This window comes from Micrasema longulum, unplaced genomic scaffold (assembly GCF_059751315.1).
Source record: "Micrasema longulum isolate JH-2025_06_02 unplaced genomic scaffold, ASM5975131v1 h1tg000236l, whole genome shotgun sequence".
In the NCBI taxonomy this organism is placed as follows: Eukaryota; Metazoa; Arthropoda; class Insecta; order Trichoptera; family Brachycentridae; genus Micrasema; species Micrasema longulum.
In genome coordinates, this window is record NW_028277441.1 from 224,293 (window position 1) to 251,875 (window position 27,583).

The window sequence follows — 27,583 nt, forward strand, 5'->3', positions numbered from 1 at the left end:
CGTATAAATCATTTAAATGTACGTACTTGAAAGCATAAATTTAATTTTTACTTAAGTTTTTTTTTATCAAATTCATATCGCATTTAATGGAAATACCCGACAGGGTTTTAAAATTATAATTAAATGCTTTTTTTAAAAGACTGCACGTAAATCTTAAATATATACAAGACGGAAATTCATTTCGCACGCTAAATAAAACAATAAATCATCAATTGCCGGCACTTACTTGCCTTTACGTCTTGTACGGAACTTTCAATAATTTAATTCACAATTATACAATATCTAGCATAATCCTATTATGTAATTCTCGGTTAATTTACTAGCAAAAAACATTCCATAAATGTGTCTGTCATATGAACTTTTGACCATTGTTAAATTATTTACCTACACCAATAACAATTCACAAGAAATATATTTATACATATTTCTTAAAAATACATATAGTTAAATCTGTCTAGTTGATAAGTTATACAATAAAAATTAAAATCAAGAAATTTACGATATAAGACATTTTTTTTACAAAACAATTTTTTTTTTTTTTTAGAGTCTTTATTCAATAAAATATACATATTATTACATTATAATACATTATAAAGAAAACAAAGTATTAAGATATATTTTGTCCCGATAAACTATTCAATAATAGTTTGTCATCGGGTGCTCAGACATTAGTTTTAATTAATAATCAAATAAGAAGAGTACAGACATAATACTGTATACGTATAAAATAATAAACATAAAAATAGTTTAAAGATTTTTTTTTTTTTTTTAAGTAAGAAAATAGAGTAAAATAATACAATTAAAATTAAAGAATAGTAATTCACTTAAATATATTTTAAATATAAGAAAAAAAAAATAATAGACACATATATAAATAGTGTGTGCTCATAAATGTAATCAAAACAAGATAAAAAAATAAATTAAACAAGGTAAAGTAAATCTAGAATTTCAATTCATATCTACAGAAAAAAAAAAAATTAGTAAGAAAATTAAAAGTACATATTAAAATTAAGATCTAACATTTTACATTTGTAAATGAAATAAGAAAGTAAGAAAGTAATAAAAGAAAAGAAAGGTTAACCCAAGAAAATAACAAAAATGTAATTAATGAGTTATATATGAGAGAATGATTAACTATGTATCATTTCAAGAAAATATTAAATTCACTTTTCTTTTTAATTGCCTCAAACAAAGTGGAATATTGAGACCAAATAATCAACATCCGCATCATTAATTCTGCATTATCGTCCAAGTATCTACAAGTATACAGTAGCTTATATGGTAATTATGGATTAGAAGACATATTTTCTCTGTGTCCAGGCAGATGAGGAATACAATTATAGTGACCGACTGAAGTTTCGAATTCGGTTTCGGTCAAAAATTGGCCGAAACTTCAGCTCATTCGGAACCCGCGTTCGGGATGTGTCGGATTACGTTCGGCCGTACTCGGGTGCGTCTAATGGCTCGCGACTCGGCCCCGTGACCGATGACCTGTGACCTTAGTTTTAGTTCTCATGTTTTTAGATTTACTTTATAATTACTAATTTAAAAGTCCTATATCATAAATCGAACTGTATAATTGATATCGCACACTGAGTAGAAGACAGTTCATAACTCCAAATTTATCGATTTTGAGTTATGGACACAGTCAAAACGTGAATTTCGTTCCGCATATTTGACTAAAACAGACGTAATTCCATCACAAATATCTGAGAATTTATACCAATTACTTCACTTTTCTATATTTAATTTTTTAATTATATATTTTTATATATTCTAGGTACATTTAATCAAAAATAATAACAATTTCATTTAATCATTATATAACCTACTACAAATACAGTATAAAAAAAAATACCGCAAATCTATCATTTTTTCTTGGAAGTAAAACATTTTAAGTTATATTTATAAGTTATCCTAAAAATATTAATAATTAAAGATAAAATAAACAAACTATTGTAAGACCTAACTCCCCATTATGTACACAAGAATTGTTTTTTTTATTTTACGTAATGGGAAATGTTAATGTAAATATATGTATTTAATAAATATAAAAATTGTTTTCAGTCGTAATATTGTACTTATATTTGTTAACTGAATAAAGAAAAAAAAATATATAGTGAAACTGAATTTTTGCTGTCCTGCAAAATCAGTAATTTTGAGTCACAGCAGTATTCTACTCAGTGTGCGATATATAAGCTATGTACGTACTTTTTTTAAAGATTGTGAATGGTAATTAAACCTTAATTATAATTATTATGCGAAAGAGTACTTTATGTCTTTCTTGTTATATTGATCCTTTAAAATATTTCATTATTTATTTTTATTACGCTTTCGCCTACCATTCTAAAGGTTCCTCGCAAAGTAGACGTGAAATATTGATTTTAAAGTATTTTTTAATTAAAAATTTCATGGTTCCTGTCTGGAACTTGAAGTTGTAATGAATAAACAAATAAATTTCAAACATGTACCTACTCAAGCCTTAACAATACTAATTCGTCGAGTTTCACAATCTCGAAGAAGATAAAATTGCTACTTAAAAATAATACCCCTTGTTTATGGATTTTCTGTAATATCCAAACAATAGGAAACGAATAAAAATAACGAGAATTTCGTTATATAATATTCAATCCTGTAATTCACTGAACAATAGACAACTCAAATAAGTTACTCGTAAAAATCATTATTTTCTATGCTCGTTTTCTAAGACGAAACTCGCTTAATTTAATAACAACAATAAGTAATTCAAACACAATTGAAGCATTGAGAAAAATTGTATGATCCATTAAAATCATTAAAAATATTTTTTATGTGTATTGACTTATTGCCCAATTTCACGCACATTTGACAAAAAACACTATTTTTATTTATTTATGCTTTATCAAATTTATACATTTTTTTTATTGACTGAAGCTATAAATTAAGTGGAACATTATTTAATCAATCATTTTTTTTAAATATCTAAATTACAAAGTTTATATGTAACCTTTAAGAAGGCAGGGTGTTGCCGAAAATAATTAAATAAAGTAGTGCATAAAATACAAAGAAATTTTATTTTAATCTAACTTAATATTTATTGATTTTTGTTGTCTCATAGAAAAACATTTGGAAAATGCTTAAATATTTTTATGCAATCACTCGCCTACTGATTTCGAGACATACCCGTTTCTTTGTCATGAAAATTTTATGAAACCAACGTGCTATCAGCATGTCCTATCAACTTTTGTGCAACTAATGTGGTAGAAGTTTATAGTGGGATTGGCATGTTATAGTAATTAATGTCCTAACAAAGAGACGGGTGCGTCTAAACCGGTAGAAAAAAAAAGTCGGTAAGTGGTTATATAGGTACTAATATTTTTGCAATGTTTGACCAAAATTTTAATGTTTAAAATAATAATAATACAAAAATTCATGAAATATTGATGTTCATAGGCAAAATGAAAAATGTTTAGGTTTTTTTAAATTAAAAAACATTTATTTACGACTCAAAGAAAACGGTCCCAAAATTTTAATATTTGTGTAAATCATAACACAAAAATTTAATTCTTCAATAGAATAAACCAGCCAATGACAGATCATAGACCCTGTACATGCCTAGAATTCCATACTACCTTCTCCAAAGAGTTCTCTATCTCTGTTGTAATATGAATACGTTAAAAACATCCTAGGGGGTAAAATCCAGTAATAAAAATAAGGAAAAACTCAAAATATTGTTAAATATTGACTAGGCATTTAGACTTTTACAAACGTTAAATAACTTCACACATAGAATTAAGAATAGTCCAGAAACCGCATACGCGCATCAAACATAAGGCGACTAAACTACTTATAAAAAAGTAGGTTTACGTTTTGACCCATTAGTTTCTTTGTAGACGTCGCTCTGTACGCAACTCCTGATTTGAATTCAACTGTGCCGTGTTGTGTCCTTTTAAAGTGTAGAAATACTGCTAGGGTCTTAAAGAAACAGGATGGTATCACATTTCATGTGTAGTTAGCAAACAAATGTTTGAGTATCAAATGCATTACTTAAAAATTGAATTATTTTTCTATCTCTCGGATTGTCAAAGAAACAAAATGGAAATTTCGTTAGTGTTGCCAGGGTAGTAAATTTTTTTACTCTACTTTGCTCATCTAATGAAAGAACTAATGAAAATTAGACCTCGGATTAAACAACACCATGGGGGAAATTTGAATGACATTGTCTTTAAAACATCAAATATTATTCAACTGTGAAACTGGCGTCACGAGTTTGATTCCCACCAGTTGCAAGAAAAAAATCCATGAAATATTTTTTTCTCAACTCTCTATTACAACTGCAGACAAGCGTCTAAATAAACGTTTAGCGGGATATTCCGTTAAAAAAAAATACTTCTTTAGTTTTGAGACTATGTTTTTTTCCTCTTTGATAATTTTATGTAATATCTCTTGTTTTATGTCGTCGCCGTTCAAGCAAAATTCACTAACCCAAAAAACACTATTTTATTTAACGTTATGTTTTGTTAACAATTTCTATTTTTTCAATGTTTAAGGTGAAGTTTTGCTCTAAAAATCTAAACAGTTTATTGCTTTGATAGTATTTTCATAATCTCAAATTGTGCATTTCAACACAATCTTTTTATTTAACAAATATTTCCTATTATTTATGACCACCGTACTGCGCCTAATCAAATTCCAATAGCATAATATTAATGTAAATAAATATATGTCTACTGAACTATAACATTTTGTAACAACTACAAATATTAAAGTTTAACATTTTCAATTGATTGGATGCTAATATTGCATTACAAGCAGTATAGCATTTAAAGAACTTTATACAAACTACAAAATCAATTTTTTTTTTTTTTTTAAATAAGTTAAATTTCATCATCATTTCAAGACAAAAAAAATAGTCAACAATGTATTAAATATGTCCCAATGTTTTTAGACAAGGCTGTGTTTCATTTCTTAGGGAGTTATCAAGATTTAAATTTAGTATAACGGAGAGGGAAACTATTTATAATAATGAAAAAAATCAGATGGATGAATCTTACCTACATAAATAAAGGTTTCAGATCTTTTACTTCACACAAGTCAACAGATGGAAGAGTTTTAAAAAAATATTTATTGATGAATATGCTTACACAACATGATACACGTTTTACTTTTCCTATAACTATCCTCTAGTATCTATTACATTCGTTGGGTTATCTTAAAGCAGTAACATTATAAAAAAGAGACTAGCTCTTGTACTTGGAGATTGGCTTGCACTGTTTCAGTTTTCTAGTGCATTTGAGTTTTTATTTTTTCATATGTTATTAGATGTTACAAATATACATAAGTATTTAATATATATAAAATGAGCAAACATAGTCAGAATGATAAATGTTACACAGTGTGTAAAGTGGACGATTAATACATTTACAAAGATTTGCATTTACAAATTCCTGTAAATGCCTAGACTTTCATATTCCCTATTCAATTTTTTTTTTCTTTCTCTGTTGCAATAAATTTGGATTTTAAAAAAATCATTAAAATACATCTATTCGATTGTGATGCCAAAACTAATGATGTATTTGTAATTAAGGATATTTATTAAATATATCATTATCATCAGATATTTTTTTTGAACTGTTATTTCGAATTTGTATTTAAAATTATTATTAAACTATTATTTAATTATTACTTTTAATGTTATGCATTTCCGCTCAATCTTTGTTTTTACCTAAAGGGCTGAAATGCGTTAAATGTATTTAAAACGTTGTTGAAAATGGCCACCTGAATTTAAATATTTGTGTAAATATAAGAAAGCTAATATTTCTTTTTTACTTTAAAAAAAATAATAAAAAAATATATTTAAATGAATCAATCAATAAATATTAAAAAAGCCCGAATATGCCACCTTCATTAAATTGTAAAAATAACATCATTAAATTGTATGGTCTAAGTCTAGGAAATGTACGAAAATAATTATAACAATGAATACGTCACAAGTTCTCGTCTATAAACCAATGGATAGATGATATAATTTTTTTCAGCGTTTAATATATTTTTATCGCTTCGAGGTTCTTATTTGAAATGTCAGCACAACTCACCGACGACAACTCGTGATGTAACTGAGGTATTAATTTCAAAATGACAAAAATTATAAAAAACATAGCCATGGCAATATTTTGAAAAAAAGGAGCCTAGTTTGATCTTATTAATAATTTTTTTTTGAACTACTGATCTTCCTTACTATTTCACGTCAACCAAGTCGGGAATCAAACCCGAGACCTGTTATATGGTTGACGAATAAGCTGATCATAAGCCACGAGGCGGATATGTAGGTTGGTATAAGCTATGATTTTATTTCTTATCATTTTTTTATTTCGATGATGATACGAGTAATTACAGTTAATTTTATTTTACCATCAAATTTCTAATTTTTTTATAAATTATGTAATTATTTTGGTTTTAACGGGGTTTTGGTTTTAACGCGCGTTATATGTTTATTTGTCTATATTGTAACTTTTTACCTTGCTAGAGGGGTAAAAATTAATGAATTCTCAAACTCATAAGACCCATCCACAATTAATCTTATTTCTCTAACTCATAAAGTGTCCATGCGGCTCGACCGTAGAGTCATTTCCCATCCACTATCAGATATGTTCTACACTACAGTATCTTTGTTTTAATTACGTCTGAAGAAACATCTCCTTTCTCTTCCTTATTCTCTCCTTTCCTCTTTCCTCTTCATTCCTTTTGAGTAATTGTATTGATTCAAGGTAAAATTCCCTTAATTAATTATTATTTAATAATAATAACATTTGGCTGATTTATATAGCGCAATTTTTGTAAAAAATCACCTCAAGGGGGCTTACAATTGTAAACCTAAACATACATTCTAACTAAACTTAAGTGATACATTATATTTCCAGATTTAAAATTAAGGGTATGATAGTCTAAAGAAGTAAGATTTTAGTTGGGATCTGAACTGACTAGGACTGTCGATGATTCGTAAGTTTGAAGGCAATTGGTTCCAGGCAGAGGGGCCGGCAGCGGCAAAAGCACGATCTCCTAATCTAGTGTTTAGGGAGCGCCGAATTTCGACAAGTTTTCCTCTTCCTGAATCAAATGCTGACCTAAGAGTAGATTTTCTTTGGCATGTATTTTCCCTAATACAAAGGTCCGATATGTATTTTGGAGCCATTTCATGAAGGGATTTGAATACTGTCCAGCAAAGCTTGTATTTTATTATCTCTGGGCTTTTTAACCAGTGCAAATCTCGAAGATGTTGTGAGGTGTAAGAATATTTTTTTACTCCCGTAGCCTTGCTGCTGCATTGAAAACAGAACAGAAAAAAGTTTATTAGTTTGATATTTTGGGAGATTTGCGTACATATTCAAATACAATTATTTCTATTTTTATTTGTCTTTAACTTTTTTTAAATTTATTTTTTGCGACTTGAATTACAAAAATTCTTCTTTTATTTTATCGGTTGGTTGGAAGAAATTGCGATTTGTTAAAAGCTTGTCAATGTATAATAGAGTGGAACGATGATGTGTGAAGTCTTTTTATTTTTTTAAACATCAAAAAGAAAGGAATCTAAAATGTTGCATTTTGGATCACATTGAACGTAAAAATTATTTTATAAAATATTCCACACTACTTTTGGCCTTCAACCGAGGTTTGAAGTTTATAACTCTCTGAATATTTTGTTCATTATCTATACTGATAAAATTATTTTTTTGTTAGAACAGATATAACTTAACCACATAAGAAATTCGAACACGTTTTAAAACTACCGAAATGCAAAAAGTTTACACTCAGCTAAAGTGATTTCGTTGAGCACCTGGCTAATATTGACGAAAACAATGGCTCATTAAAACAATGCTACCCATTTATTACTCAACAAAGTGCAACTCACGCCCTTAGTTGCTTATTTAATAAGGTTTAAAGTGTATATGATAAAATTTAATAGAACTGATTTTCTTACATAAAAAAGAAATAACTGCCAGTTTACCGCCAAAGATTGTCTTTTTCAAAAACTTCAAGCTCTGGTTGAGAGGCAAAAGTAGTATCATTTTTATTTAAAAAAAATTGCATTCAGAATAATCCAAAAAGACCCTTTTCATTTCGAAATTGTGAAAAACAATTATCGGCATACCCTAATGTACAATTAATATTTTGTACAAAAAGATAAATAAAAAATAAAATATAATAAAATGTCAATGGATTTCCTTAAGAAAAATAACAATATTTTTCTTACCTCGGGGAGTAACTATGTATATATATATAATATATATAGTAAACAACTAACATATATTTTAATAAAAACTTTGCTGCAAACTGTGCTGTAACTACGAATTGGTAAACTCAGAATTCTTTTAAACGCACATGCGCTCGAGCATGGTCGAATTTTTTTTCATTTCGACCAAAGGTCGAAAAAACAGAACTTTTCTCCCCACCCAACCCTACCGTCACGTTTGTAATTCCGTTTGCTTCTGTTTCACAGTTACAAAAGTCATGACTGCCTTCTTAATGTTATCGTTCGACGATCTTTCCATGTCAGCCTTAGCGTATATATATACACATTCTGCAAGCAACTATGAGATAATGTATACGGTGGCATTAAGTGCACATACGAGTACTATATATGTGTAACGCTTGAACATATTTACTTTCGTTTTTTGCTATTTTATTCCTTTCACTGCTACACAGACCAATTTGCAACCGCATACATTGTAGAGGTTATTAGTGGCGCATTTTAATCATAGATCCAATACGTTTTGCGAAATAAAATAATTATTTTCATAAAAATCGTGTACGAAATGTGGAACAATCGTCTAATTTTTAATTTATATCGAGGATGAAGTCATTTTTATGATTGCAATTTTCGATAGCACTGATTTTACCTTGCAATATTATGGTATTTATCTTAAATATATTTTATTATAGAGTGATTGTTATAGCTATTGGCATGGCATGTATTGGGCCGTTTCCAGTTCTCAAATAACGAGGCAAATACGAATCCGTATTGCGTCAAGTATTGCAATGATCAACTGTTACTTTATAATAATTGCTAATTTTAATTCAGGCAGCATTACATAAAGTTAAATACAGGTTGATTGTTCTAGATTTTGGTAAAGTCGATTTATTTTAGTCTTTGGGGTAATCAACGAATAAAACAGGATTCAACTGTTAGGTAGTTATTATTTTTAATAATTGCAACATGTAACGAACTTTATTCGTAGTAGTAATATTTAAAATATTAAATTAATGATTTTCTTAAAGCGTTTTTAAATCTCTATTCTAAAATTTAAGCACTAAAACGTTAAAAAGTACATAGACTTTTTAAATCGAAAAAATAACAACAAAATATTGCTTGTGGAAAAGATATTTTGCTTTAATTGCAAAAAGCATTAAATGTTGTAAAAGTAAATCCGCGCACTGTTCCATACAAGTGAAACATGAAAATTAAAATTAAGAATGTTTTTCTTTAGTAATTTTTAGTAGTTATAACTTTATTAAGTAGCATATCGCAATGGAGATGGAGAACATTAAAGAGAAGGGAACATGAATGTCGACATTGGCTAGTTTAAGTGGCCACTGTAATATTCACCATTCTGCTTATATTTTAACAATCATATTTTTTTGTTCTTCCAACTGCTGATTTATATTAATTAAATTCATAGGACAAAATCACTTTTTTTTTTTTAATTAAATATTTTTTGTCCCAAATACTATTTAAGAGCCATTTTCTATAGTCTTAAATAACCGTGTTAGAAAATGGAAAACTAGTTGTGGTGGGATTCCAAAGTTGGACTTCCTGATCCGAAGCCCGCAACACTACAATGATCATCATCTTCATCATCATAAGCTTGACAACCCTAGGTTATATCCAGGAGTCTCCTCCACTCTTGCCGGTCTGCTGCCCTACTTCTCCAGTTCCTTGCTTCCAACGTTGTCGTACACGCACTGATGCAGCTTGCCCACCACATACCGCATTCCGCATCTGAAGACCCAAGTCTCCTTGGCGGTGCCCACATACACGGAAAAGTTGCTTGTTGCCGAACGAGAAAAGTTTCTCGAAAGAGCTCTCTGTATTCTGGTAGCCTTAGCATTTTTGTGCTGAAAGAACGTAATCCAGAAGTACATAATATGCACATCATCGAATTGAGAAAAGAGGGAAGTGAATTCTTCACTGACTATGATTAAATTGATTGGGCATGATCAATTCGCCGAAATGATTACAAAACTTTTTAAAAGTCTTGAAATTGTTTTTGGAAGCCACCAGATCTGTACATGTGGCAGGATCTATAACAGGGCTACGAATAGTAGCGAGAAGCTGCATTCAGTAATCATAGAAAGGGAGAAAGGGACAAGACCACAGAGTGTGTTAATATGCACTGATATGTAATCCATCCATCGCATTTTGGACCTTCCTATTCTACTTCTCCTGGTGGCATAGAGAAAATTATGCGTTTTTTGGGGTTTTTATCGTCCATTCTCATTATATTATAAAATCATAAAATCGGGTTGTGGTCCTGTGGCTAGTGTTGCTGACTCGTAAATCAGAGATTTGAGGTTCGAACTCCACTCTACCCCAACTTGATTCCGATATTCTAATAGTTTATTATTTACAACTCGTTGAAAATGGCCCCGAAATCGAAACGAAATCAAATCGAACTTTGATGGAGTTAATTTTATCGAGCGCTCCGTAGATTTCCCAAAGCTCCCTATTATAGCGACGATGTCAATGGTTGTTTTCTCTCACTGAACCATAGATAACTTTGAGGATTATTCTTTCGAAAACAACGGTACCCACGGGACCACAACCCGTCTCCATTTCACCTGCATACTTTACAACCCCTGGAAAAAAAAAATCATTTTTATATTTATTTGTTTCGACGAAATCCTGTAGGCCAAAAAAAAATAATGCTATAAAATTTACGATAATTTTTGATCGACATCCTATATTTATTATTTTTTACCAATTACATTGAAAAAATAAAACAGATATTAAAAAAAAAAGTTTTTCTAAACGTCCAAATGCTAATATCATTTACACTCAATAAATTAATTTCATCATATTTTTTTAAAAAGAAATATTTGCGTTCTTATGATTTACACAATTTTTTCATTTTGAGGGTCATTTTCAACGAGTTGTAAATAACTCACTCTTAGAAAATGGGAATCAAGTTAGGGTAGAGTGGGATTCGAACCACAGATATTTAATACGTGAGTCCGAGACACTAGCCACAGGCCCACAACTCGATTCGATCATTCCTTGTCCATCATCATTTCCTTTCCGCAACTATTGATACATAGGGCACAGCATTGGTGCATGAATGAAAGATGTTCAGCCTTACGCTTCGGGTGTCAGTAAAGAAGCCTTTTTAAATTAATGTTTATGTCAAATATGTCGGGAATCGAACCCGAGACTTCTTACATGGAAACCAAATGCGCTAACCGCTACACCACAAGGCCGACAATTATTTAGTCGTCTACAATTAACTACTATTATTCAAGCACTTTAAGGCGATGATTTTCAGAATATCATTCCATAATTTATTTTGATTAACCGTCTTTAAAATCATCATCTTGTTACTTTTTTGCGCAACTTTATTTCGAATTATTTATAAAAGCAATACCTGCTTATTTTGATTGTTATAACCTTGCCATCGCGAAAACTTATAAAATTCACAAGATACGCAATAATTTTATTACTGACAGATGTTTCTAAGAGAAAACTAGTTAACACAATATTATACTATAACTTTCTTTGCTTGCAAGCGGTGGCACAATGTTGTCACGTGATTCTCGTTGCATAAATAAGCAAAACGTTTTTAACGTTACTTTAAAATTAACTTACTAATACGCGTGGCTTCAGGGTAAGACCGCGAAACTTCTGAGGAACATTCGACAATAAATATATATATTTGGATAATTTATAAAGCACCGTTTTTGTGAAAATCACCTCAAAGGTGCTGTACAATAAATTATTATCTCACCACGTCTTTCCGCTACAGAGCGCATGGACGGTTGGGATTCTTGTTCGTCGTCTCCAATTATGATACATAGGAGCTAGATTACAGCATGTTTTGCAGCTACAGAGCGCATAGACAATAAGAAATCTATCCCCTATTTACATTTTTTATTTTTATTTTTAACAACAAAGTTTACAGTTTAAGCGATATTTAAAAAAAAATGAAGTAAAAAACAAATTTATAAAAATAGAAGTTAGATTACAACAAGTCTTGCAGCTACTGAGCGCATGGACGGTTGGAATTCTAGACCTCATTTACTAAATAAGGATATTTGATAGTTGATAAAATTTACCCATTGAAGCTACATTACTAATCGTCTTGCAGCTACAAAGTGCATGGACGAGTGAAATTCTAGCAACTTAAAATTGTCAATAAATTTACAAAAATAAACATTGAGCATAATAGTAAATTTGTAAAGTGTTCATGCCAAAAAGTAAACAATAAAAAACTAAACAGATAAAGCACCGTTTCAACACTATGGATAATATAACAGATAAAAATATCCGAAGGGTAGCTTTCGTAGATTTTGGGTAGTCAATAGTCACTGTCGCAGTGTCGCACATGTGCAAACACATGTTGTTTGCTAAATTCCTAGAAGATGGTCCGGTCCACGTGTAGTTGCCGTAGGGGGGAAAGAAGCCTATTGTTCCAACGACTTTGTATCCATTTTAGTCTGTATTATTTCGTTTTATAATGGGTATGCAAAATTCCCTTTCAATTTTATTTATTTTTTACATTACTATTAGACAAACGTGTGTATGAGAGTGGTTGACCCAAGTAACAAATTGCAACAGAGATGGAGAACATTTTAAAGAAGATAATATGGAAGTCTAGGCATTTACCGGGCTTATGACCTGCATTGACTGGTACAAGTGACCACTTTACACACAGTGCAACAAACACCAGTTTCCTTGAACATCCGTATTTCTTCAATTTTTCCATCTGTTGATTTTAGTGAAGTTAAGGAGCTGAAACCTTTATTGATGTTAAGAGATTCATCTGATCGAATTGTTTCACATATATATACGCCTAAAAACAATTTAACGATTCTTCTTGGACTAGTTGGTTTTATTTCAATGTTTTAAGTTTGTCCAAATGCTTGTAGACAAAGCACTGGATTTCACCTCCTCGGGAGTTATTAAGATTAACAATTTACAACAAGAAAGAAGCAGTTAAAAAAATGGACAATTGTTTTTCGGCGTTGCCTAGTATGCGAAATAATTCTATAAGATGAATCTCTTCACAACAATAAAGGTTTTAGCTCTGAACTTAACTAAAATGAACAAATGGGAGAATTGAAAAAATATGGATGTTCATACATAGGCAAAATGGTGAAAAAACACAGTGTGTAAAGTAGCCACTTAAACCAGCCAACGACAGGTCATACGCCCTGTAAATGCCTAGACTTCCATATTTCCTTCTCCAAAATGTTCTTCATCGCCGTTGTAATTTGTTAATTTTAATGAATTCCTAGGAGGCGATCCTTTTGTTTGTCTATAAGCATTTGGACAAACTCAAAATATTCTAATAAACCATTTTTTTTTTCAAAAACCCTTTATTTGTTTAATGAAAAAAAATGTTATTTCAATTTGAAATATTAAAAAATGTGTTTGAATGTCTAGGACTAGTAAAAATATTGTTGATTAAATCAACTGGACCAAAAAGGAGTATTTAAAAAAAAAAAAAGTATTTTTGTCAACCGTCCTAGGAATTGAACATGGTACCTCAGGCATGGTAGTTAATTACACGAACCACTACAACACGAGGGACTTTTCGTAACTCGATTTCCTTTTTCAGGATGTTTACCTGAAAGTAACCAGCAGCCTTACTAGGAATGCTGGGCTATTAATCATTGTCAAGGAGAAGGTATATTTATTTGGGTGCTTACTTCTTTTAGCTGATTGGTGGTCGCATACATAATAATTTAGATATTCTGAATTAATTCGGGCAATACAAGCCGGTCTACTTAACACGATGCAGGACTAACCTGCCAATGGTTATGCCGGTAGTTAGAGCAATCATGTTAGTCAATCGTATCGCCTCGGATGTCGATATATTTCATGCCAGTTGAATTTATTTGGAATGCAATTTCCAAATTGTAATATTATGTATGTTAATTTTACATGTTTTTTTTTTATGTTTAATCAATCTGTTGTGTATATTTTGTAATGTATTGATAATGAATTGGACACTCCAATATTCTCAATGCAAATGAAAAATACATAAATAAATTCATCATCATCATCATTTCATTTCCGCACCTAATGGTGCATGAGGCACCGCATTGATACGCCAATCGCAGCGTATTTTAATCATTTTTCTTAAATGATGGTAAGATCATCAGTCTTAAGATTCATTTACTAGTCCAGGGACTATGAAATATTTTACTGTGAAATATTATATATCAACTATGCCGGAAATCGAACCCGAGACCCCTGCATAGTAATCAAACGCGCCTTCCATTACACCACTAGGTCGACTATATAAAAAAAAAATCAAATAAAAAATGAAAATATCAAGTCATAAACCCTCTAGGACTTCGGTTCTATTTCACACACAGAACTGTGTAGCGTGTTTTCCATTCGCTCGGAAGCAAAACTACTTTTATAAGTGTTATATTGATCATTATTATTTATTATATTCAGTACATTTTGTAACAAACAGGATAAAATTAACATCAATCAATCCATTTGTAATTCATTTCATGATTCAATATTTTAATTGTAATTCACAAAATGAAAAATATAAGCACATTAAACAATGAATCTCGATTTTACCGCGTAAGTAAAAATCAATGAATCATGAAAAACAAATTGAACTAGATAAATACGTAATTCGGTTTTTTATTGCAAAAAATATACTACTTCGTTACGTATTCTAACTTTTTGTATAATCTCTATAAAATTCAGCTGTTCTTTGACACAACAAAGGTATTTATTGCTTTATTCTGCCCAAGCCGTTTTTAGTTTGTTTGAAATACTTAAACGTGCTGTTTACGAAGAAGCAAACTTACTTTTCTTGTCAATTGACCGTCAAACATCCAGAAAATGTTACGTTAATTCAAGATGACGATGTCCATTTAGTATGTGCAAAATGCAGGATTCAATCCGTAAAGGAAAATATTATATATGCATAAATGAGATTATTGCAATGTTCGAATAAACACGTATTATTTAATTTAATCCTTAAATGAATAACTTTACGAAAATTTTTAAGATACATTATGAAAGCTAATTTAATAATGAATAATCTTTGATGAATAGGTTTAACAAATTATAACAGGGATAGAGAACATTTTAGAAGTCTAAGCATTTACAGGGGTTATGACCTGTCATTGGCGGGTTTACGTGGCCACTTTACACACTGTGTAACATTTACCATTTTGCCTTTGTTTGCTTTTTTAGTGAAGTTAAAGAGCTGTAACCTTTACACAAACCATGTATTTCAATACTTTCTCATTTAAATAATTTTTGCAAAAACATTGTTTTTAAACAAAAAAGTGCCATTACCGTTTAAGTGGCCACTTTACACACTGTGTAACATTCACCATTTTACCTATGTTTCCTTTTTTAGTGAAGTTAAAGAGCTGAAACCTTTACATAAACCATGTAATTAAATACTTTCTCATTTATTTATTTTTTAGAAAAACATTGTTATTAAACAAAAAAAGTGCCATTACTGGACGCCATTTTGAGTAATTCAGACTCGAGGATTTTTGAAGGAAAAAATAACCAATAAAATCTGCTGAAAAAAAAGTTCGATTAGTAAGCGAAACATTAAATAGCGAGGAATCTGTTATTTACAATAACAGTCAGATATCGCCGACTGATACATGCTAGTAAATTCGACTCAGGCCTCATTTAACCTGCCTTGCGGGCCTTAATGAATCTGCCCTAATGGCCTTATGAAATCGTCCGTACGGGATTCAGTTAAGCGGCTCTTTAGACCTTGGTAAGATTCTTCAAATGTAGAGACCGAATTATTTTTTAGTACTAATATTAAATTTGAACCGACGAAAATGACCCCGATTTATCGTTGATACCACGATAATAGGGCTCAAATTCCTGTACGCGTGGTATAAGAGACCGACGATCAAACAATTTTAGAGTATTAATATTATATATATTGCATTAATATTTTACTAACGCGCATTTTATAACACGTTTTGTAAATGGCAGATACTCGGTATATAAATAAATAACTAAATCACATTTTACGTAACAAAAAAGTTTACCTAGACTGGGTTCAGGATAGAGAAATGATCATGATTAATTAAACGGTACCTGCTCCTAATTTATTTAGTACGGTACCTACCTACAGTACGCGAGTAGTACCTACTTCGCATTCCATTCTTCAAAACTATTTTCCTACAGTAGTTTTATCTCAAGTCTTGAGACAAAGCACACTTCAGAATTTGTCCGCAGTTTTTCACCTGTCGGAGCATTGAAGCTTAGTGGTGCTTGGTCGTAGAGTAGGCCGAGTTCCACGGTTCGTTATTCACGCCTTACTAACGACTGTAATCTCAACATTTTCTCTTTTATCCGTAAATTCAAATGCTATAATGTATTATCGAATGCAAGTCGATCTATCGTTTATTTTAAATTGCGGAAACGTAATGTTTTTTTCGTACAATTAAAATTATATTGGAAGTAACTGTTGTAAGGCTTTTGAGTAATTTTACTAAGAAACTTTTTTCATAAAAACACTTTTTTGCTTTATTGTATTGCACCTTTTTAATATTTTTTTTTTTTTTTAAACATTTTTTTAATGCTATGCTATGCTACGCTGTTTTAACTCTTGTGGCTGTGATGTCACACTAGACGACATAGGACATAAGACTTGATATATCTCTCTTATTTTTTTAAATAATGAACTCGCATTTTTCGTAATCTTCAATTGGGCATTTTCACACCTAATTTGGAAAGTAAAATTTGTATAACTATGCTAAATATTAATACAAAAAATATTTATCTTTGCTACGCGCAGAATAAATGTCCGCTTATTTAGCAACACATCTATACAGATACCTTATACAAGAGAGAGCATGAAGATTGGCGGCCCCCGTGGTGTAGTGGTCAAGACGCTTGACTCACGCACGGAAGGTTCCGGGTTCGATTTCCGGTGAGAACACAAAAATGAAAAATGTAATTTTTCTCAAGCCTGGGTGCTCTGTGATGTAATTCACCACTGTAATTAGGCCTCCTGGCCTGTTGTGGTGCAAAAAAAAATGTAAATGTAATGTAAAAAAAAAAAAGATAATCATAATAAGGAAGACAGAGACGCTGTTCTGCGGCGGGAGTTGTCTAAAACAGATTCATTCTTCAGTCGGTTGATGACAGTGATGGGGGACGCACGCTAATAACATGAGCGTCGTATTTGTGATTTTTAATTTTTAATTTATTTTGCTAAAACATGGCTAAATTATATGTTTGTTCGCATATATTATGGAAAAATAATTATTAAACAGTATGTTTCCATGTTTTTTTTTCAAATGTCTGAACTTAAGAATATTCCGTCTTTTACTATTGTTAACACGTTGTTACATCACCGCGCGCAAAGGGATTATTTACCACAGTCTCTTAAGAGCTAAAGATACCTAAATTTTACAAATTACAACAAAGAGGTCATAAGCCGTGCAAATGCCTAGACTTCCACAATTCCTTATCTAAAATGTTCTACATCTTTGTTGTATTTAAAAATCTTAATAACTCCCTAGCCCTAGGGGGTGAAATTCAGTATTTTGTCTAGAATCATTTGGGTACTCAGAATATTTTTAAAAATATTTTTGTACATAATATTATTTGTATATTGGCGGACTAATATTACCAAGTGGCAATTTTTTCTACCAACCAATAAAATAATAGTTTTATTTTTATAATTCAAGTTACAAAACATATTTAATAGAACATAAAGATTAAAAAGCAAAAGATATATAAAAATAGAAATTATTGTATTTGTTTATAAATCACCTAAAATCAATGCTATTACTCAATGGAAAAAAGGATAAAAGAGAAAAGAGGAAAGGAGGGGGGATTAAGGAAGAGAAAGGAGATGTTTCTTCAGACGTGATTTAAACACAGATACTGTAGTAACATCTTTGATGGTGGATGGGAGATGATTCCACAGTCGAGCCGAGTCAAAATATTGTATACCTAAAAATTATTTATAAAACTTATCAGCAAACAATACAGCTGTTATTTTAAAGTTAATTGAAATTTGGCTTCAACGATTTGAATACACCCATAATTATACTTTATTATCATTTTTTTTTTTAAGTGAGTTAATTTAAAAAATATATTATTTGAGTTGCAATACGAAAATGAATTTACTCTGGAAGATCCTTCAGTGTCTTTTTAAAAAAAAAACATTTCTTCCTTCTTCCGATCCCCATAGAAAAAAAAGGAATATAATGATATGATCATTATATAAATTACAAGCTTCGTTAGAGAAACTCGAGCTAATAAATCTAACTTATACGGTTTTTATTTCATTATTACGAGAAAATTCAATTGTAAAAATGGCAATGAAAGCCTGTTATTTGTACTAACAAAACTTCCAGATCAGTTACGTGAAATTATTTTATTTATAAAATATTTACGAGCTATATATTCATGAACTTTTTTATAACTTTGGAGTTATTTCATTAACATTTTCATTAAAATTTATGAATTGGTCAACTATCCATAGTAGTTTGTATAACACTTATTTAAAATAAAAAAAAATAGAAAAGTATAACGTCCTATTGCAAATTTATATGGATTACATGCGCTTTAAAAATAATAACTGCTTGATAAAACAACTGCTTATTACTGATTAAACAGCTACTATTTACCAACTTTCTTAATACATTCTTGTTTTTTTTCTCATAGTTATGTAACTGGAACCTAACAAACTAGATAGCTGAGATTCTTTAAATTAACAACGTATGGTTTGTAGTTTTATATTAGTTTAGGTTAAAATATAATAATGATTAATTAAGTATTTACAACATATAGAATAGTTATAAAATTCTTAGCGACTAATAATAGTAAATACAGAGTAATAGTGTGATGAAATTACATACACTTAATATAATTTTCAATTTCACTCTGGAGCTCATTTATTTATTTTATATATCTTTTTGTATTATAACAGTAGGTACCTACATAATATATTAATTTATTTCGAGATTAGCAAAAATGTACAAATCTGCTTTCCTTCCATACTTTTACTTCTATTTGCTTTTTATATATATTGATAATTTTTTTGCTTTTTTCATTATGTATTTTTGTATAATTTAATTTAGTACGTACAATTATTTGGCATATGATTTATTGCTCCTATTTCTTATATTTCTTACTATAGTATTGAGTGAGTTTCTACAAAACATATCTCAATTATCATTTCAATTATGCTTTTATATATATATTCTGTTGATTTAAAAGATACTCTTATTTTGTTTATTTTTTAATACTACTATTTTTTACTATTATTTTGTTGATTTTAATGATACCACTATTTTGTATGTTTATGTGTGATTCTTATACCCGTATGCAGAGACAAAACTTAAGGTGAGGAAAGTACATTCTAATCTCAAATGCGAAGAATAACCCGAAAGTGAAGACAATAGAATGTACTTTCCTCACCGTAAGTTTTGTCTCTGCATACGGGTATTAATTTGTATAATTTATATTTTTTAAATTATTTCTGATTATCTGTTTTGCATTGTATTCTTTGCAATTTGATTATTTATAACATTTATCTTTTTTTTCTAGATTGTTATTCTGCCATTATAATTTGATCCAATTAATTTTACTATGTATTTTTATTGTTATTTATTGTGGCTTGACACGGGCATAACCTAAAAAGCCTTAATAAGTTCATAAATATTTAATTTTGTAATTTTTAATGAATAAATAAATAAATTCCTTGAGACCAAAAACTCTGTGTTGAGTTGGCATACAACATATTTTTCAAATACATTTAGTCGTGTACTACCTACTTTTATGAAGTATTTTATCTTTATTTATATATTACTACTATTTATGTACTACGAGTTGAACTACAAAGTGGAAATGCTTTGATATTGCTAGATTTGAGTACATACTCGTATATAGATTAAACGAACACAATCGAAAGTTAGATTATCATATATATTGAGTCCAAGTTAGATATATACGTATAAATTGTAAGGACAGGGAATTTTGATGAATATGTATTCGAACATAGTTTTTCTGTAACTGTCTTGCAGATGCCTCCCCGATACTATGCGAAAAAGACAACTGCATGTCTGACCTTTTGATAGAATAGACTGAATCGACGTTTTGTTGTCCCGTTTTCCGCACTTCAAAACTGAACCGATTGTGTTATTTGTTTAGACAGAGCATTATAATAGAAATGTCTGCATCGGTACGTTTTGCGTTTTTCAAAAATAGTTGTTTGTTTACCGTGCGCCCGAAGACAGCAGATAAAACGATGTTTATTTATAGGTTTTTGTATGATTCTAGTTCCCATAATAAACTATTTTTATAACAATGAAACAATAGGAAAACGCCAATGGAAAATATATATGCATTATTGACAGAATTAAGAAAGGGGTGCTGCGTTGGTTTGGACATGTAGAGCGAATGAACAGCGAAAGAACGACTAAAAGGATCTACGATGCAAATGTTGATGGATGCAGAAAACGAGGAAGACCGAGAAAGACATGGCACGATCAAGTCCATAAAATACTTGAAGATGGACATGTCAAAAGTAGGAATAATCGGCGTGCGTGCATAAGAAGATGTATGAATGTAGAGGAAGCGAGGTCTGTATGCCAAGATAGAGTGTTATGGCGTTCTATCCTCTCTGCCTACCTCTACGGGGAAACGGCGTGATGGTTTGTTTGTTTGTTTGTTTGTAAAAAAATCACTATAATCTAGAGAGAAAATACGGGAATACGTTTGTATGAAGAAAAGTCGGACCGCGATTCCTCTTAACATTTAACATTATTAAGTATACTTACAAAACTTAACTTTATAATGCATTTATGTAACCATAGATACAGATTCGGTGTTCTCAAATAAAACAATCGACCTATTAACACACAGAGACGCATCCGGAGCACTCTAAAATTATGACACTTAACTCATACCTAAACGCTCAGTCCTGTCCTACGTGTATTTAGTCATTATTTATCCGCCAGCTGGGTTTTGACGTGAGCTTGACATTTAATTCAAAACCGAAATGCTTGGTATTGTCGTGAAAGCATGTTAAAACCAATTGGATAAAAGTAAAAAAGAAGTGTGGAAGGTGTATACATTAGGTAATTTTTTTAGGGAAGCGTTGGTTCCATCCAATCTATGGACGGACCGTGAATAGTGAGCGCCATATTACAATGAAAAGTAAACTTATTTATGCAATGTCTCACCGCAGCTCCCCTTTGTCTGCCAAAATATTTTTTTACACACAATTAAAAAAAAATAACTTCTACTTATTACTCATTACGTGAATGAGTCTTACCGGTAACAAGTTTTTTTTTTTTTTATTCTTAAATAAGCAAAAAATTACAACGGTAGCGGCATTCAAATTTTTTTCCAACGTCATCTGATAAATTTTCTACAATTTTAAAATATGCATATTTTAAATAACCCTAAATTAAGACGTTTTGCACCCTGTGGAAAAAATGGCACAAATGACGTTTTAGCGCCAAACTTGTACGCTATTTTTATTATAATATCGCAGTCGGCGGTCATAACGCATGACGTCAAAACAACGTGACGCTAACTGCGAGCCGTTTTTTTATGCTTATTTTTAAAGCTAAAAATTAAAAATTGAAACATCTTTTCAATTCATTGAAATTTACATCATGACTGTCAACTGTGAAACTGGCGTCGCGGGTTCGATTCCCGCCAGTTGCAAGAAAAAATCTAAGAAACATTTTTTCCCCAATTTGTCTGGGTGTTGTGGTGTATTTTTCATTACCTCCTTCCATATCCTTTCCATCCCATCTGCTGACAAGCCTCTAAATAGAGACTTGGCGGATTTCTTAAAAAAAAAAGAAAAACGTTATTCCCGACTTGTGAAAATACCCTATTTAATGCTTGTGAAATAACGAAAAAAACACGATGATTTTTAGAAAAAGATGCGTAGTGATATAAACATGATGTAATAAATGTATTCAACGACATTTCTACGTATACGTACGAGTAGATACTAAGTATTTTTTCTCCTGTCATAAATTTAATCACTTTACTTCAGAATATGTCAATGGATAACTGCTTTTGTTGGCGCCTTTTCTTTTAAGTGCGTGAATGTATTTTATTAATAAAAATAAATTAGACGTATTTCGATAATTTATTTATCAAATACCAGTTCTTCAATTAATCAACTTTCTTTTAATATAAAACAATACCAGCATTGTCAATTTCGACAAAACGTTTTTTATAATCAACCAGTCAATTGAATTTACAAAATCGCAAAACATCCATCGTTTGGTTATCCGAAATCGAGGAAAAACGGTTTTAATAAGTGAAACGAAACCTTAAAAAGCATGTCATATTTTTTATCACTAACTTAAAATCCACTTAAATTATATGTATTAAGTTTGAAAGCAGTTTGTGTGATATAGTAGTAAATATCAGTTTAGTGTAAAGGTACTGACTGCATTAAAAATTTTTACATGCATAACTGTATTTGTAATACGTTTTTAAAAATCATTTACTATTATCAAAATAGCCTTTACAAATACTGAGTTAGCATTAGTTTACCCTCTAACTCGTATGCATCGTTTCACTGAAAATAGAGAAAAAGACTTGACGATTTCTCGCATATAAAAATCTGCATATCGTGATATTTACAATGAATTAATAAAATATTAATTATACATCTGTTTTCTTCTTTAGTTTTCAAATTAAAATGTGTTGTGTTTAAAAAAAGTGTTTATAAATCAGTGAACAAAATGGCAGTTTCACACCAGTGGTTTCATGACTGGTCTGCTCCATCGGGACTCTTCAACAATCAATTCTTTTCTCCTTCGTCCGTGGAAAGTCCTACAATACATTCTCCAACACAGGGATATAACCAGCAATATGCGCCACGACCTCCATATCCCTACTCTGATCCTTTCAGGGGATATTCACAGGAGAGGAAGCCTGAAGCGGTATCTATCTCCGACCACAGAGATTTAACTCCTGGTGCCTTCATCTTCAATGGGCCGTTAGATCAGAGTAGACAATCTACAGCTGTACTACCAGGGTCGCAAGGAATTGTAGAAGGTAATGAGCTGGGGTTCCAACATCCCAACAATGACCCTTTTGCGGAGCCCAAAATCAACTTCTTCGAGAAAAACAACAATAAACAGAGGTTTACTGCTTGGCTACCATCATCTCAACAAACAAGGACGAACAAAATAACAGCAGCATCAGCTAGAGGTAACGTATGAATATTTTTTTGTGAAATAATAACATGAAATCTAATATGTTCATGAGATTTCATAATACACATACTTGTATTTTTGTTGACTACTTTTTGGTTGTGTAATCCGTTCCAAAACAGTCAATAACATACCAACATATTTTTTTGTCTGTTATATGATCAATTGATTGACACAAATAATAATACATTGAAAAATAACAATTATTTAGTAACAATATTTTGGATTAGGGGGTGAAAGGTGAAACCCAGTCATTGTCTAAAAAAATTGAAGAACTGAAAGTATTGCTAATTAAACCCATCGGTCCAATAAGAAGCAAAAAAAAAAAGTAATCGCCTAGGTTCAGTTTAAATTATGATCAATACAAAAGAAAATAAATTCATTAATAAATTAGTTAATTTTCTTTTATTTTTCATTTCTTTTCTTATCATGATTAAGTCATACCATATTTATATGCTTTAAACTAATAAATCATTGAAAAAGAAATGACCCACGCTCAGACGCTGAAGTCTTTGTCGGCAATTTTTCCAAATTATGTCATAGCTTAATTTTAAGATGTATTTTTTTAAACGTGTATTTTGCTATTAAAATTCTATGTAAATGTATGTATGAAAAATAAACAAAAAAAAGACGAACCCGAGATCTCTTGCATGGTAGAAAAACGGGCGGACCACTACACCGCGAGGCCGACAAAAATGTATTCTCCTTCATTATTTTACAAAAAAAAATAGTCAATAATTCATAGCATCTTCACCGTTCATCGCACAAATGTCACAAGCAACTTTGGCAGATTTATTCCCTCGATTGAACGAGATCAGAAGAAGGTGTCGAAAATGCTCACTTTCGGCTTGTAATAAGTTAAAATAATACATGTATCGCAAAAGCAAATACAACATCTTGTACGGCGGAAAAATTTGGTCTGACGTATAACCTTTACTATTTTGTTTTACTTGCTCATTTTTAAATTTAAAAAAAAAACTGTCGCAACTTTTGTTAGCACCTATTTTATCCTAATAACTATTGATCAACCCGCTCTTTGCCTTATATTATCTTAATTCGCGACATAAAACAGTCGTGTTATTTATAATATGTATCTTTTCGAAGAATGATACCGACGAAATCGCGAGTATTATATTTCTTCGAGAATAGGTGTAAGAAAAGTGTGCAAAAATAACCAAAAAAAATATTGGATCTGGTTGTAAATAAAAATAACAGAGTGGCGCCATTGAGCGCAGTTTTTATAGAAACAAAACAAACATATTTTTCTGGTTCGTAAAATAAGGCGATAATTTGTTTGAATGAAATGTTTGTCGTTCAATGAATCAAATATTATTAAATCTTTTTTATGTACCTATACTCCTACTTACGAAAACTAACAAACCACGTTTAATCTTGTTTACAAATAATTGCATAAAAGATCTGTAAAAAGGTGGAAAAGAAGGTACATATTTGTTAAACCAATAAACTTGTAAAATACCTTGACTAACTGGTATAAATTATTATGGTTTATTGTAATTGCACAGGCAACATTCTTGGGCATTTTATTGTCAAAAGAATTTCGTTATTATTTCTGTTGTTTTAATTTTCAGGAAATCTATATAACATAAGAGCATATTATTAAGATTAATTTTGAGAATACTCTAGTTGGGTTAGTATTCATCTCACACTGCCAAGCCCGTTCTAAGACAAAGATTATATATTTAAATGCAAGATAATTTTAAAAAATGTATTTACTATCTACCAATTTATGTAGCATAAACCGGTAGATCTGGTATTGATAATAACGTTAAATCAAGCAATAGGAATAAAATGTTCTTTATTTAACAAATTTAAAAAGAATCATTCAATATTTTTTAACAATACGCTAATTGGTTGGAAAATTTTGGTGTTTGAATATATTTAAAAATGGCGTAAATCGTATTATACAAATGTTTCAATAAATTAAAAAAAAAAAAAATCTTATCTCAGTCGAGAATATTTCACAAAATATTGTTCAAATGGGGTGCAGACTGATGATAATTATTTTATTTCCGTTTCTCGTGACAAACAAAAAATATTTTCCCAAGTATATTATTGTATCCAAAATCGTAGCTCTGAATTTATTCAGTTTTAAAATTTTTATTAAATTAAATCTAAATAACGTTTTTCTTCGGTTTCTACAAAAGCACGAATTTGATCTCTATGTGGTCATAAGTTATAAAGAAGTCATTAATTTTTCCGTCGATACGTATTTTAACTTTTTAAAAAATTGAAATAAAAACCGGTTAACTTTGTAAGTATAGTAATCGTATTTTTTTTAGTAATTATTCAGTAGTGTTAATACTTTTTAAGACCTGTTTTAGTTTTCTTAGGGCCGGTTGCATCGACAAAAGTTAAGTTAAAGTCAGGACTAAAGTCAAATAAAAGTTACTTTTATGTCAAAATGCGTTGCATCAAAAAAAGTTAACTAAATATTAACAAAAAAGTTACTTATATTTGACCGGCCGCTAGGTGACCGTTTAAAGTTAAGTTTAAAGTTAAATGCGATTTGCCATCTGTCAAAAAAGCGTCGTGAGTGTTAAAATCTATTGATCGATCTGTGAAAAGTTGCACAAAATGTCAATTTTATCTGATTTTTCGTCTTCCGATGACGAATTTATTATCGAGTATATTCTAAACCGAAAAAAAAACTGTTCAAACCACGAACGGACCATTTTTTGTGGGAAGAGTCCGACTTTATCGCAAGATTTCAAATGTCAAAAAAGTGAAAAACTAATAATTATTTGAATTTTTAATTGTTAATCATTTTTCAAAACACAGGACTTCATCATCAGCGGCGAGGTGTAAAATAAATCTAAATCATGACTGTATTGAAATGCTGTTTGTTTATTTTTAAATAGAGCTAGATTGAGCTCAGCTAACTCTTTCTGGGCATTTAAGGCTGCCATAGTTGCCCGAAAAATGACCTTTTTTGCTCTACTTCTAGAGTAAAAAGTTCTTCATTTTGTTTTAGCTTTTGCTCTTTTAATTTTTTATCTAGTTCAAAAAGGACGATATCTCTTTTGTTCTTTTCTTCTCCGAATGCGCAGTGTTGCTTTGCCCTTTCGCACACACTGAAAATTGGAACGAAATTTAAACGTTTGTGCCCAAAGACGCGTCGCGGGGCATGTGTATTGCTACATGTAAATAAACAAGTACGTGCTTGCGCAAAAATCCCAACAATTTTTAGGGTGAAACTTGAACCTTTGCAGTGGCAACATTCTTAACTTCAACTTAACTAAAATAAAGTTGATGCAACGGAATTTTTCAGTTACAAGATTTTGAGCCTTAACTAAGTTTAAATATTTAACTCTAAACTAAATTTATACCAACTTTGATGCAACCGGCCCTTAATCAATGGAAAACACGTCATTTACTGCATCATAAATTTTCATCCGAAATATTTCATCTACTAAATTTTTAATTGCGTCTTTAATCGACACAAGACACTTTTTTATATTTCAATGATAACATGCAGTTTTGATTAATAACTGAACAAAAAATAATATGTTATGTGGGGCGATTGCATTAATCACACGACTCATTTGCTGGCCTAAACTAGATCACGATCTTTTAGCAAAACCTGTCCGTCTAGTGATATATACATCACGACGTAGACTACAGGTATTACTGAGGTTTCTAGTAATCCTTTCTAATGTTTATTAGAATATTTCGCAATGGCAATGCCCTATTCAGGAAACACCAGACTGATACAAAGTTAGTGTTATACCGAGATGGCCAACATTTTCAATGGACCAAAAATGTTTGCGCTAGGCTGAAAAATTAACCTTATGGGTTTAAATCAAATACAGATTATTAATTTATGTGATGCATTATCCTAGCGAAAATAAGTCGGTAGTGTGATAGCACTTCATATATGTTCCTCCATATCAACTTAACTTTTCCAAAACAGACATCTTTACATAAAACATACTAAAATCTGGTGCTCTTTCATGTGACAAAAGAATATATCTCTCTAGAGCTTATTTCAAAATTGCCATATTAAAATATGGGTTTTATCAACCTGTTCTTTTCACACTTCAAACTATGTGACTGAAGGAACTTTTTGCAGTTTAGAAAATAACAGATACCCTTTTACCATCCCATTACCGAATTGTTTTACTTTATGACAGAGTTTTTTAATACGTTTTAGTATAAC

The 27,583-nt window shown here is 30.5% G+C and overlaps 1 protein-coding gene and 1 long non-coding RNA gene across 2 annotated transcripts in view; one reads left to right on the forward strand and one right to left on the reverse strand.

Moving 5' to 3' along the window:
- Positions 1-7,032: 7,032 nt before the first annotated feature.
- On the reverse strand, positions 7,033-8,422 carry LOC148283456 (uncharacterized). The gene is made up of 2 exons (XR_015825586.1): positions 8,231-8,422; positions 7,033-7,298 (listed from the first exon to the last, which is right to left on the reverse strand). It is a non-coding gene; the product is annotated as an uncharacterized LOC148283456 (long non-coding RNA).
- A 14,510-nt stretch (positions 8,423-22,932) lies between these two features.
- LOC148283457 (dopaminechrome tautomerase-like) overlaps positions 22,933-27,583 on the forward strand; it is a 29,055-nt gene continuing 24,404 nt past the window's right edge. Inside the window, exon 1 of the mRNA XM_088243801.1 lies at positions 22,933-23,248. Within this exon, the coding sequence (XP_088099927.1) occupies positions 22,933-23,248 (316 nt within the window). The remainder of the gene's footprint in view (positions 23,249-27,583) is intronic.